The sequence below is a fragment of the Lagenorhynchus albirostris genome, chromosome 5 (assembly GCF_949774975.1).
Source record: "Lagenorhynchus albirostris chromosome 5, mLagAlb1.1, whole genome shotgun sequence".
In the NCBI taxonomy this organism is placed as follows: domain Eukaryota; kingdom Metazoa; phylum Chordata; class Mammalia; order Artiodactyla; family Delphinidae; genus Lagenorhynchus; species Lagenorhynchus albirostris.
In genome coordinates this window covers 97,583,865-97,595,823 of record NC_083099.1, presented here as the reverse complement: position 1 = coordinate 97,595,823, position 11,959 = coordinate 97,583,865, and the positions used below count along the sequence as shown (strand labels likewise).

Here is an 11,959-nt window from a genome sequence, read left to right as displayed (position 1 = left end):
ACAGCCCTGCCCCCATGCCCAGATTTTATCACCTATTCCCACCTTCCCCCCAAATTTTAGGCTTCAGTCTAAAGCCAGCGCACTTCTTACATAAACAGGCATATTCAAAACAAATGCTTTAGATAAGAGAGAAGGGAACAGTATTTAGGGTACGCTCAAATATCTTATTTCCAAAAAGGCTTCTGGAATCCTTAATCAGCCTTAATCTTTTACACAGTCATAAGTTTGTCCCGTCTCGTAAACGCTATTCGGAACTCCTTGCTCACAAACTGATTCATTTCCATTCCCAGCACAGTTCTTGGCAAAGCGTAGGCGCCCAATAATGAATGAATGAGTTTGTGGAAGGAAGGCGGGAAAAGGATTAGTTTTCTGGAGATATGACCAGGAGAACTACAATGGCCACAAAACAAGAAGCAGCCAAACTTGGACTAACGCCCACTTTAAACCTGCTCTCAGAGTCTAAAACAGCAAATTACGCCCCGCCCACAGGCGAGAGACAGGAAATACTAGCGTTCCGGAAAACCGGAAGTGCCTTGTCACGCCTCGCGCATGCGTGCATCCATCCAGCTCGCATTTCCTACCCTCAGTCTTCCAGTGAGAAAGCACAGATTCAGGCTCCTGCAGGCTGCGGCGTTGTCAGTCCCCCTCCCCTCGGCGCTGCGCATGCCTGCTGGGTTGATTTGCTCGTTGTAAGGCGGAGCGAAAGGACAGATTTTCTTCTTGTTCCCGCCCCTTTTCTTTCCCCACCTGCCACGTACTGGGCCCGAGCTCTCGCTGGGCTTGGTGGGTCCGTGCGATTGGCCGGGGCCCGCGCGAGCCTGCCAGCGAGGTGCAGCGGCCCCGGAGGGCAACCGAGTGGGCCGTGACAGCAGCCTTCCCCCAACGCCCCAGAGCCCGGCGGTGGCGGCCTCTCACCGGTCGGATCAGCAGAGACCCGCGGAGGGGCGGCAGCGGGAGCCTCGGGAAACCGGTATGGCCGCTGGAGACAGGGGCGCGGCTGATCTCTCGGGCAAGGCGGGCCGGGAGACGTGGAAAACGCTGGGAGGGCCTCGTTCGAACCGGCGGGCGCGGGACGGGTGGGGTCGGAGGGGTCGTGGGGAGGGCTGGACGTCGGGAGGACGGAGGCCGTGCTGGGCCTCGCGTGGGGGAGGGGAGGCCACGTCCGGGGAGGGGAGGGGAGGGGGGCCCCGCTGGCCACAGTGGCAGCGAAGCGGGCCCTCTGAGGGGCTCTAAGGGGTGTTTGGGTCAGCAAGGGCACTTGCGCGGATTCCGCCTGACTTCTAGGGGTTGCACTGCCCGAGGGAGAGGAGAGGGACTTTGGGAGGCCTGGGGTGGTCCAGTGCCTAACCCTCAGAGGGGCTTGGAAGGGTGAGAAGGGTGGAGAATGGCGCCTATGGGAATAAGTTAATTGGGGTCACTTAGGAGAAACCTTGTTCCTTGGCTATGTCAGTCCTTAATCAAGCGCCGTCTGGAGGTCCAACCCATTTTGATTGGTGATGACAACTAACTTTTAAGAGTTTTCTTTGCTAGGCACTGTGCTAAGTATTTTAGATGCATGGTCTCATTTAATCATCACAAGGATTCTTCCAAATTTAGATATTCCCATTTTGAATGTGATAAAAGTGAGGCTTGGCGAAGTATTTGCCTAAGGTCACACAGCTAGTAGGGGATATCTTTACCATCTTGCTACACTGCCTCTGGTCAGGCAGGATTTGAGGCTCCTTGCATTCTTTAGACTACTCAAGGGTTTGGTTTTGCTTGGGATTTCTTAAAGGAAATTGCTACCCTCTGGAGGTACCTAAGCAGGCCCCTCTGAATTTGAGCAGGGCCCTAACTACAGGGCTCGTGGAACTGGAGGTTTGGTCACTGAACCTACATCCTGGTTTAAGAGGCAGGCTTTTTATGTGCTTCCTTGGGCCTGTCACTTTATTCTCCAGTTCTGAGAACAGTGTTCTTGTTGGAAGATTTCATAAGTTAGTGGCTGTGTCATTTCTGGACTTCAGAGGGAGTGGGGCAAGGACAAGAAGAAAGAAGGAGAAATGGGGAGAAGAAAAAGCTGTAAGGATTTCACCAGCAGCCCTAGGAACTAGTAGTTCACAACAGTCTCTACCTTGTGATTGAAGTTAGAGAAAAAGAGGACCTGGATTCTACAGTTACGTAAACAAATGGGATGGGATTTTCCCTTCCAGGGTACTCTTATTTTTGTGATAACTTGTGTGCATGCCTTATGCAGATGACTGCACAAACTGGGGACAACCTTAGGAAAGAAGGCCTGGTTCCTGGCTACAGGTAGGTTACAGTCCTGGTTACAGTCCAGTGCAACCAGTAAGTGAATTTGCAGGCAAACGTGGCAGATGCAAAGTGAAGGAGACTCATAGTTTCAGATCCATTGTAACTGAGCAACAATTCCTTCACGATCAAAAGGATTATATCAATTATATTTAATGTTGGAAATTTCTCTTGATTAGGAATATGTCTGTTGAAGGGAGTCACTTCTAGCTACGTAAAGAAGGTACAGTGTGAAGGTTTGACTTAGTAACTGATCTGATCGTACAGCTTTCTTCTCTCAGTCCCTCTTTCAGAACTTTATTATTTGTCATACATCTTTTGTTTAGGGAGCGAAAACAAGTTTTTAAATATTATATGTCAGGCACTATTTTAGATGCTGCTGAGAATAGGTAGAACCATCCTGCTGAAGCTAAGCCCTGGTCCTTAACTACATTATTGATGGTTTACACATCCTGTAGGTAAGAGAAGGTTACATAGATTGATTTGCTGAAGTTCTTTATTATTCTCAGGCTGCAAGACAAACAAGGTGGAATCTTTACCATCTTGTTGAAGTAATGATACTTCAGAGCTTGGCATATAGTAGGTATTTAAGTATTTCCCAAATGAAGAGGGCTGGTTTGGCTAACAGGTGAAGGGGTTTTATGGAGGTTTCAATTAATCAGAGTCTTCATGAGAAGTCTTTTGTCAGAATTGGCAGATAAAAAGCTAACTGTATTCTTATTTTATGTCAGGACAAGCATAGCATCCAGATCGTAGAACACAGTCCACTCTGTTCTGAACTGACCTTAGAGTGTTAGATTCAATATTTTTTGCCCCATTTTAAGATGGGGCATTAAAGATTCACTCATAAAATTAATTTGTTCAGAGGATGTCAAGGGGGTCTAGAGACATTCATTTAAGGAGTAGTTAATTGGAAGGACATGGGGCATTTATATGAAGAATATTAGGGCATTTATTTGTACTATTCATGAAATGAATTAGGATTCATGAAAACTTTCTTAAGTATTTGAAGCATTGATGTGTTGGGGGCCAGGTGGAGTGCTTTCACACACACACACAAAGGAGTAAATGTAGAGAATTATGAGCACTGAATATGATGTTAATGAAATAACACATTTAAGAAGAGAAAACAGAAAGCTGCTAGTAGAAAAGCATGGTGTTGAAACCAGAATGTGTCCAGTAGGAGATTATAAGGTACTTTAAATAGTCTGAGAGATCATTTGCTTGGGGCAGGAGGAGGAAGGAGTTGATGCTAGGGAAATGCTCCGTGGTTACAGATAATGTGTTCAAGGACATCTTGGTCTTGGAAAGAAGAGATAGGCCTTGAGAAGAAGAGATATTAATACATTAATTAAGCATAAGTGTATTTTCTGTTGTTATACGGTAATGGTATAAATTACTAGAGACCTCAGACATTATTTTGAATTTAGGATTACAGAGTCATTACAGGAGAAGTGCACTGAATAACCTGAAATAAGATTAAAATACAACCCAAGAAGGGAAAATTCAATAGCAAGTTAGTTCTCTGACACTGTCTTATTCTTCAAGTGTGCTGTCTAATCACACGCACTCAGGTTTGGGGAAGGGGTGTGTTATGGAAGATGTAGAAACAATAGTGGACAGTCTTGTTAGAAAGCTCAGGAGGGTATCACTGATTTGTTCTTTGTCCTCAAGTTTCCAAAATAGAAAAATTGGAGAAGATACTCGTGAGGTCTTTCTTATTTTAGTGAGAAAAATTTGAGACTATTTTAGTGTTCACACATGCTCTTCTCTTCAGGGCTAGCAGTTAGTATATACAGGCTAATAGAGTTTGGAAGCCAGTATTTATTTTCCCCTTCATTTAACGGCTATTGAATGATTAACCGTGTGCTAGGCACTGTTCTAGGCTCCGGAAATACAGTGAACAAAACCATTTATTTCCCTACTTTTTAGTGGAAAAGACAGTAAAAAATGAATACATTTTTAATATTTGGTAGTGATAAGTGCTTTGCAGAAAAATGAAGCAGGATAAGAAAGTGACTGTGAAACCATTTTAAGTTAGATGGCCAGGGAAAACCTCTGAGAAATTAACATTTGATCAGGGATCTGAATCATGTGAGGTGTGTGAAAAGGGCTCAAGATAAAGGAAACAGCAAGTGCCAGGTCTTGAGAAGGAGAATGTGAAGTATGACTGTAGCAGGGTAGCCAGAGAGAGAGGTGGGAAATGAGGTTAAACGCTTGGCCAGGGACCAGAGGTCAGGTCATGACCTTGTAGTTCTGGCTTTTACCAAGAGTGAGATGGGAATCTACTGGAAGATTTTGAAGTAGTGATACTAGATTTTATTTACCTACAGGATATTTAACTATATTTAACTATCAGGATAACTCTGATGTGTTGAGAATAGATTAAAAGCAGACAAAGGTAAAGGGCAGGCAGACCAGTTAGGAGTCTTTTGCAATAATCCAGGCAATAGATGATGGTGGCTTGGATTAAGTTGATAGAGGTGAAGGTACTAAAGTGACTGCATTCTAGAGATATTTTAAAGGTTGTGGCAGCTAGATTTGTTGGCAATTTGGTGTATGTAAGGTGTGAGGAAAAGAGAGAAACCAAGATTTTTTTTTATCTTGAACAACTTAGAAGGAGAATTGTTATTAACTGAGATGGAGAAGACTACAGGAGAAGCAGATTTTGAGGGGAAGATGAGGACTTTGTTCTAGACATGTTAAGTAAGAAATCTAAATCAGATAAGCAGTTAAATATATGGGTAAAATAATAATAGATATAAAATAATAAAACTTATTTTCTTAGGCTCATAATAAAGCCACCTCCAGACCATTTTTTTTTTTTTTTTTTTTTTTTGTGATGTGCGGGCCTCTCACTGTTGTAGCCTCTCCCGTTGCGGAGCACAGGCTCCATACGTGTAGGCTCAGTGGCCATGGCTCAAGGGCCCAGCCGCTCCGCAGCATGTGGGATCCTCCCGGACCGGGGCAGGAACCCGCGTCCCCTGCATTGGCAGGCGGACTCTCAACCACTGCGCCACCAGGGAAGCCCCAGACCATTTTTTAAAAATAAATTTATTTATTTATTTTAGGCTGCATTGGGTCTTTGCTGCACGCGGGCTTCTCATTGCAGTGGCTTCTCGTTGCAGAGCACAGGCTCTGGGCACGCGGGCTCAGTAGTTGCGGCACGCTGGCTGTAGAGCGCAGGCTCAGTAGTTGTGGTGCATGGGCTTAATTGCTCTGCGGCATGTGGGATCTTCCCAGGACCAGGGCTTGTACCCGTGTCCCCTGCATTAGCAGGTGGATTCTTAACCACTGTGCCAACAGGGAAGTCCCTCCAGACCATTTTAACATGAATATGGTAATGCTGGAACAGTGGATCTCCTTTGAAGGCCAGAATTTCTTAGATTCTAATCGTAGCTTTGCTTTTCAACTTTTAAAATATGTTTTATAGCTGTTTAATCATCAAAACCATTTTGTCAGTCTTTCTCTAGAGTTGTATATATAGAACATCCTGGAGTCCACCATGAATGGGCAGTTGGATCTGAGTGGGAAGCTAATTATCAAAGCTCAACTTGGAGAGGATATTCGACGAATTCCCATTCATAATGAAGATATTACTTATGATGAATTAGTGCTAATGATGCAGAGAGTCTTCAGAGGAAAACTTCTGAGTAATGATGAAGTTACAATAAAATATAAAGATGAAGGTAAGAGTGTTTCTCAAGTTAGTTTTTAAAAGTCTAAATATCATATGTGTTCTTTTGCCCATTTTTCATTGAAATCAGAATAAAAATTGTTTCCTTCCATGGTAATTGAGTACCACTTTCTTTTATTTAATGGAATGTTCATGTAGTTATACTTCTTTTGTAAGTTAAAAATAGCTAAGTGATTTATTATTAGAAGGGGGTTTTAAGTGATAGGACACTTTCACACATTTTTACTAGCCATTTTTTTTTTCTCTTATGCCTGTGCAAATTCTGGCTTCCATTTTGCTTTAAAACCAAACTTTTACTTGTGTTTCCCAAAGTGAAAGGGATGTTAGTAGGTATTGAATGAGAAAGGATTTCATGGTCAACTAAATCTGGGAAAGCTGGTTTAAGACAAGACAAATGTATTTATTGCAGGAATTTTCAGAACATGTAATATACTGATGTACGATGTCAGTTTATGCAGTGTTCTCAGGCTCATTGGACCACAAAACTTTTTATGGAGATGGGTTTTATATGACAAATGTTTCATCAAACACATAGTAGGATTATAGTAGTAGACTGTCTTTATTTCTTTCTCTTTAAACCTGTCTTCTTTGTTAACATCTCTACTGATAATTGTGCTTTAGGTGGTTACCAGTATCTTTCTTATCGCTGAATTTATTTCCAGTCTATTTCACCTTGATCTCAATACTTGGCACTGCTATCCACACCATCTTTTTAAAATACTCTTACCCCTTAATATCTCTGACACTGTGTTGTCTCAGTTTTCTTCTTATCACTAATAGCTTCTTCTCTGTTTCTCTCTGTGTGTTGGCTTGAAGTAATGCCAGCTGTTACAGCAGAAATCTTAAAATCTCAATGGTTTAACACTCAAGAAATCATTCAGGGACCCAGGTTGACAGGGACCCAGCTCTGATATATTCAACACATGGCTAACAAGCACACCTTGAGCACTGACATCCAGCAAGCAGTTGCATGAAGACAGAGTGTGGAGAATCACATGGGAGACTGTACTCTCTAGGCCTAGTTTCTGCTCACATCACATTGGTCACATGACTGTGTTGATGTCAGTAGGTTGGGAAATGTCCCTGGTTGGACAGGCACTTTCCAACAACTTACACTGAGGAAGGGGAGTATAAATCATTGATGATCAGCTAAGCTGATTATTTCACTACAGGTGTAATTCTCCTTTCTTTTTTTGCAATGTATCATCTAATGGTACCCAGAACTAATTTTTGAGGGTCACCCATGTTAAGGAACAAAAAAGGAGAGCAGTTTTCTTCCTGTTCTCTTCCCTAGTAATCTCATCTACTTACAATACATTGACTTTCAACTTATAATACATTGACTTTCAACTGTTTGACTTCCAAATGTGTGCCTAAATTTGATCAGTTTGTCCTTTTTTTTTTTTTTTTTGACTGTACAACTCGTCTTTAATGGTTTTACCTCAGATGATTTGCTCTTACCTCAAACTTGGCCTATCTTAAGCTGAGTTTACTGTTTTACTGGCTCTCTCTTATTTTTGTTTAGGGAAGGGTCAGCATACTTTTTCTTTAAAGGATCAGATAATAAATATTTTAGCATTGTGGGTCACATAAGGCCTCTGTCTCATCTTCTTTTTTCTAGAACCTCTAAAAATATAAAAACCATTCTTAGTTTGAGGTCCTGTAAACAAGGATTTGTCCATTGGTTGCAGTTTGTAACCCCCTAGCTTTGGGTATCCTCATTGTTGAAACTTCCACATCTAGTTATCACATTGAATTTGTTTTTCATCGTGTTTTTTTGTTTGTTTGTTTGTTTGTTTGTTTTTGCGGTACGCGGGCCTCTCACTGTTGTGGCCTCTCCCGTTGCGGAGCACAGGCTCCGGATGCGCAGGCTCAGCGGCCATGGCTCACGGGCCTAGCTGCTCCGCAGCATGTGGGATCTTCCTGGACCGGGGCACAAACCCGTGTCCCCTGCATTGGCAGGCGGACTCTCAACCACTGCACCACCAGGGAAGCCCCATCGTGTTTTTGAGTGCTTTGAATTGTACAAATTTGTGTTCCATAGACTCTTGGGCATGAGGATAGAGGACTGACTTAGGTAAAGAGTTCCTGCCGTCAGAGATATTGTTTCTGTTGTAGAAATCAGAAAAGAAAAAGGCAGTTATAGAAAGTTTCCTTCTTTTACATATATACTTTATTTTCTTAAAAATATGTTTATGAGTAGAATCCCTGAAGTTGAGCATTAGATGTTTTTGTTGTAAAATATGGATGTGGCTGTAAAGAGCAAAAAACAATGATAAAATCCTCAGTTATGGCTTTTATTGCCATCTTTGTCCAAAATAAGTCTGCCTAATCAGTGTTAAAATTGGTGTAGCAGAGCATCGCTGGAGCAGCCTCTCAGCCTCCCCAGGCACTCTCCTTCCCCACAGCTGTGTCGAAGATACCTTGCAGAGGCCCCTGATCAGTTCCTTGCTGTGGCTGCTTTTCTGTTCTTTCTCTAGCAATTTTTTTCCTAGCCCTTTGAAAGCTTTTGAACAGGCAGTTGATATGCTAATTGTAGTATTCTTTATCCTTGGGATCTAGGGTATTTCAGAATCTTGTGTATATGAATATTTTTCCTGTGGAGAATTGATAGTTTCCATCTCAGCATCGAGATGGTCAGGGACCTGAAAGACTCCACTGTCTATCCGTTTATTAGGACAATTCTGCAAAAAGATTTTTTTTTTACAACCTTTTTAGTTACTGTTGTATGTGGCTTCCCCTCCATTTGTGTCAGTGGAGTTTTACTGTACTTAGAATTAAAATTTGAACCTTGAGAATCATTTAATTTCTTTTTTTTAAAATAAACTTATTTATTTATGGCTGTGTAGGGTCTTTGTCGCTGTGTGTGGGCTTTCTCTAGTTGGGGCGAGCACGGGCTACTCTTCCTTGCTGTGTGCAGGCTTCTCATTGTGGTGGCTTCTCTCGTTGTGGAGCACAGGCTCTAGGTGCATGGGCTTCAGTAGTTGTGGCACGTGGTCTCAGTAGATGTGGCATGCAGGCTCAGTAGTTGTGGCGCACAGGTTTAGTTGCTCCGCAGCATGTGGGATATTCCCAGACCAGGGTTCAAACCCATATCCCCTGCATTGGCAGGCAGATTCTTAACCACTGCGCCACCATGTAAGTCCTTATTACTTTAATTTCTGATAAATACATTTAAATTTTTTAGAATGGAAAAGATTTCAGTCTAAACTGTAATCTCCTGGTGACTAGTAAAAGATTACTTAATGTATTAATCTTAGCTATGTGTTTGTTGGCTCTTCTTCTGAGGATATGATAAATATCTTGCCATAAAGGTAATAAGTGAAATTGATTTAGTATCATTTGAACAAATACATCTTTCCTAGATCCTTTATATTTAAGGTTTTTATGGGAGATGCTAATTATGCTCTGTGATCTACATTTTGCATTTAATTGAACATATATCCTAGTTTACTACTAATTCAAATCTGAAACTTTTTTTTGTTTGTTTCAGATGGAGATCTTATAACAATTTTTGATAGTTCTGACCTTTCCTTTGCAATTCAGTGTAGTAGGATACTGAAACTGACGTTATTTGGTAAGTGGTAAACTTTCTAATAAATATACTATTCATTGTATTTTTATGAAAAACTATTTAGCTTTTTTCGTTTTAAAGACTCAGAATTAAGTGGTAACTTTTCAGCTATATCAGAATTTTTAAATTATTAAGGCTTAACTATATTCTTTTTCTTTGAAGATTAGTAGAAAGTAGACATATTTTAAATAACTCATCTGCTCGGTTACCCTAAATAATAATATGTGCCACTTGTATAAGTGTTTCCAGGACTGAAAATAATTGCAGTGTTAAAACTACCTTTATTAAGTTTAGTTCTCTAAGAATATATAATTATCTTTTCTAATGTAGTATGTTTTTATTTATTCTCAGGGTTTAACATATAGGCCTGATACTTTTTAGAAATTATTTTTCAAGGAGTACTTAAAGATTAGAGATAGTTCTGATAAAAAACAAATATAAGACTAATTTTAATCTATTAGATTTTGTTTTCTTATAGATCATGACAGATTTGCAAGGCAGAATGCTTAAGGGACAAGATAGAAGTGATTGCAGAGTTAAAGTGGTAGTATGATTATGTGAAAAATAAAATGTGGACTTTTTTTCTGGATGTTTTGGTTAGCATTTTAAAAAAATTTTGTGGCTCAAGTGGGGCAAAGGAAGTACCCTTTTAAAACTCAGGCAAACTGGGTGTTTGTCAGAGGAAACAAATTGTAATAAGCTTACCGGAAAAAAAAAATTATGTGGCACTGACCATTACAGTTCCATGAAATATGATCATGGCCAATTGATTTAATTTGTATTTATTTCCTCTCCATCTAGGAAGGGTGAACATGAATCATTTTAAAATGCTAACAAAAACTGTTAAAAATTTTTTTAAATAAAAGGTATCTTTTTACAATATTGAATCTAAAATACTTAACCACTATTGGCCATCTATCAAGCAGATTAGGTAAACTGAATCTTCATCCCAGAAACACTGAGGATGTGCTAAATAAACTATTTCAAATATATTTTTTGAATTACACACCTGAGCTTGCTCAAGAACTTGAGGAAAATGTCAGGGACCAAAATATAGTTGGAGTTAAAAACCAGCACCTGAAGTACCAAAAGCTGAGACTTGGGATGCTTTTGGTGGTGATGGTGAAGGTTTTAGTGTGCATAATCTAAGGATTTGTCATTTGGTATCTACGTGGTATAGGCCTTGGATCCTAGACCCTCAGTGGCTATACTCTCAAAAAGAATATTGTAGAAGAAAAATATCTCTTAGTTGGTAGAGTCAAGGAATTGACAGGGGAAATTCTCATATGCCCTGGGATGCCAGGGGTTTGCAAAGGCTCCCTTGAGGATTCATAACCAGTGGTCCTTTGGGAACTCCCAAGCCCAGTTACTACCACGAAAAATTGCAAGAAACAAAGGCAGAAATCTCTCTGGAGGGTGTATGTTCTCAGTTCAAATCACATAGGCTTCTCACAGATAAAATCCTGTTGATGAACTTAGAGGTCAAAAGTGTAAGACACATGAAACGTCCATGTAAGCAAGAAACAATGGATACAACTAATAGTAGGATTAGATTTCCAAGAACTTCAGTTAGTAGAAGTGATAATAAAATATATATTAAAAGTTATTGGACATAAAAGAAGAAATAAGAATATAAGAACTAGGCACTATGAAAAAAGGAACCGATTAAAAACTTAAGGTAGATAAATAACAAGGAACTACAGTATAGCACAGGGGACTGTATTACAAGATTCAACCATCTTGTAATAACCTATAATGGAAAAGAATCTGGAAAAGATATATATATATATATATATATATATATAAAAACTGAATCACTGTGCTGTACACCTGAAACTAGCACAACATTGTAAATCAGCTATACATCAATACCCCCCCATAAAAAAGAACTTAAGGTAACTTGTGGAAATGAAAAATATTAGTCAATTAAAATTGAAATTAAATACTAAGTGGTGAGTTAGAACAGCAGATTAGTCACAGCCAAAGAGGGAATTAGTAAAGTGGAAGGTGGTCTAAAGAAATGACAGAATAGAGCACAAAAACACAGAGATGGAGAATAATGAGAGGGAATTTGAGAAAGTCCAGCTTATTTCCATTAAGACTTTAAAGAAGGAGAGAATAGGGGAGTGGAAATATATGAGGAAGTAATGACTAAAGAATTTTTCAGAATTATATAAAAGATATAAACGCTCAGTTTCAGGAGGCACAGTGAGTCCTGAGCAGGGTAAGTAAAAATAAATCTCCATTGGATGTATTGTCATGAGAATATATAAGACAAAGAGATAATCTTAAAAGTAGCCTGAGTGAATCAGCCTGTAGACTGATCACCTACAAAGCAATTAGACTGTTAGACTTCTTCACAGTAACAATAACAGAAATTGGAAGACAATAGAATAACA

At 40.2% G+C, this 11,959-nt stretch overlaps 1 protein-coding gene across 4 annotated transcripts in view; it reads left to right on the top strand.

The window, feature by feature from the left end:
- The first annotated feature begins 750 nt into the window (after window positions 1-750).
- Window positions 751-11,959, top strand: part of TFG (trafficking from ER to golgi regulator) — a 43,269-nt gene continuing 32,060 nt past the window's right edge. Inside the window, exons 1-3 of one of the 4 annotated variants that reach the window (XM_060150672.1) lie at window positions 751-970; window positions 5,752-5,978; window positions 9,480-9,563. In XM_060150672.1, coding sequence (XP_060006655.1) covers window positions 5,795-5,978; window positions 9,480-9,563 — 268 coding nt within the window. In that variant the 5' untranslated portion in view covers window positions 751-970; window positions 5,752-5,794. The remainder of the gene's footprint in view (window positions 971-5,751; window positions 5,979-9,479; window positions 9,564-11,959) is intronic. The other 3 variants (XM_060150670.1, XM_060150671.1, XM_060150669.1) reach the window with 3 other exon arrangements.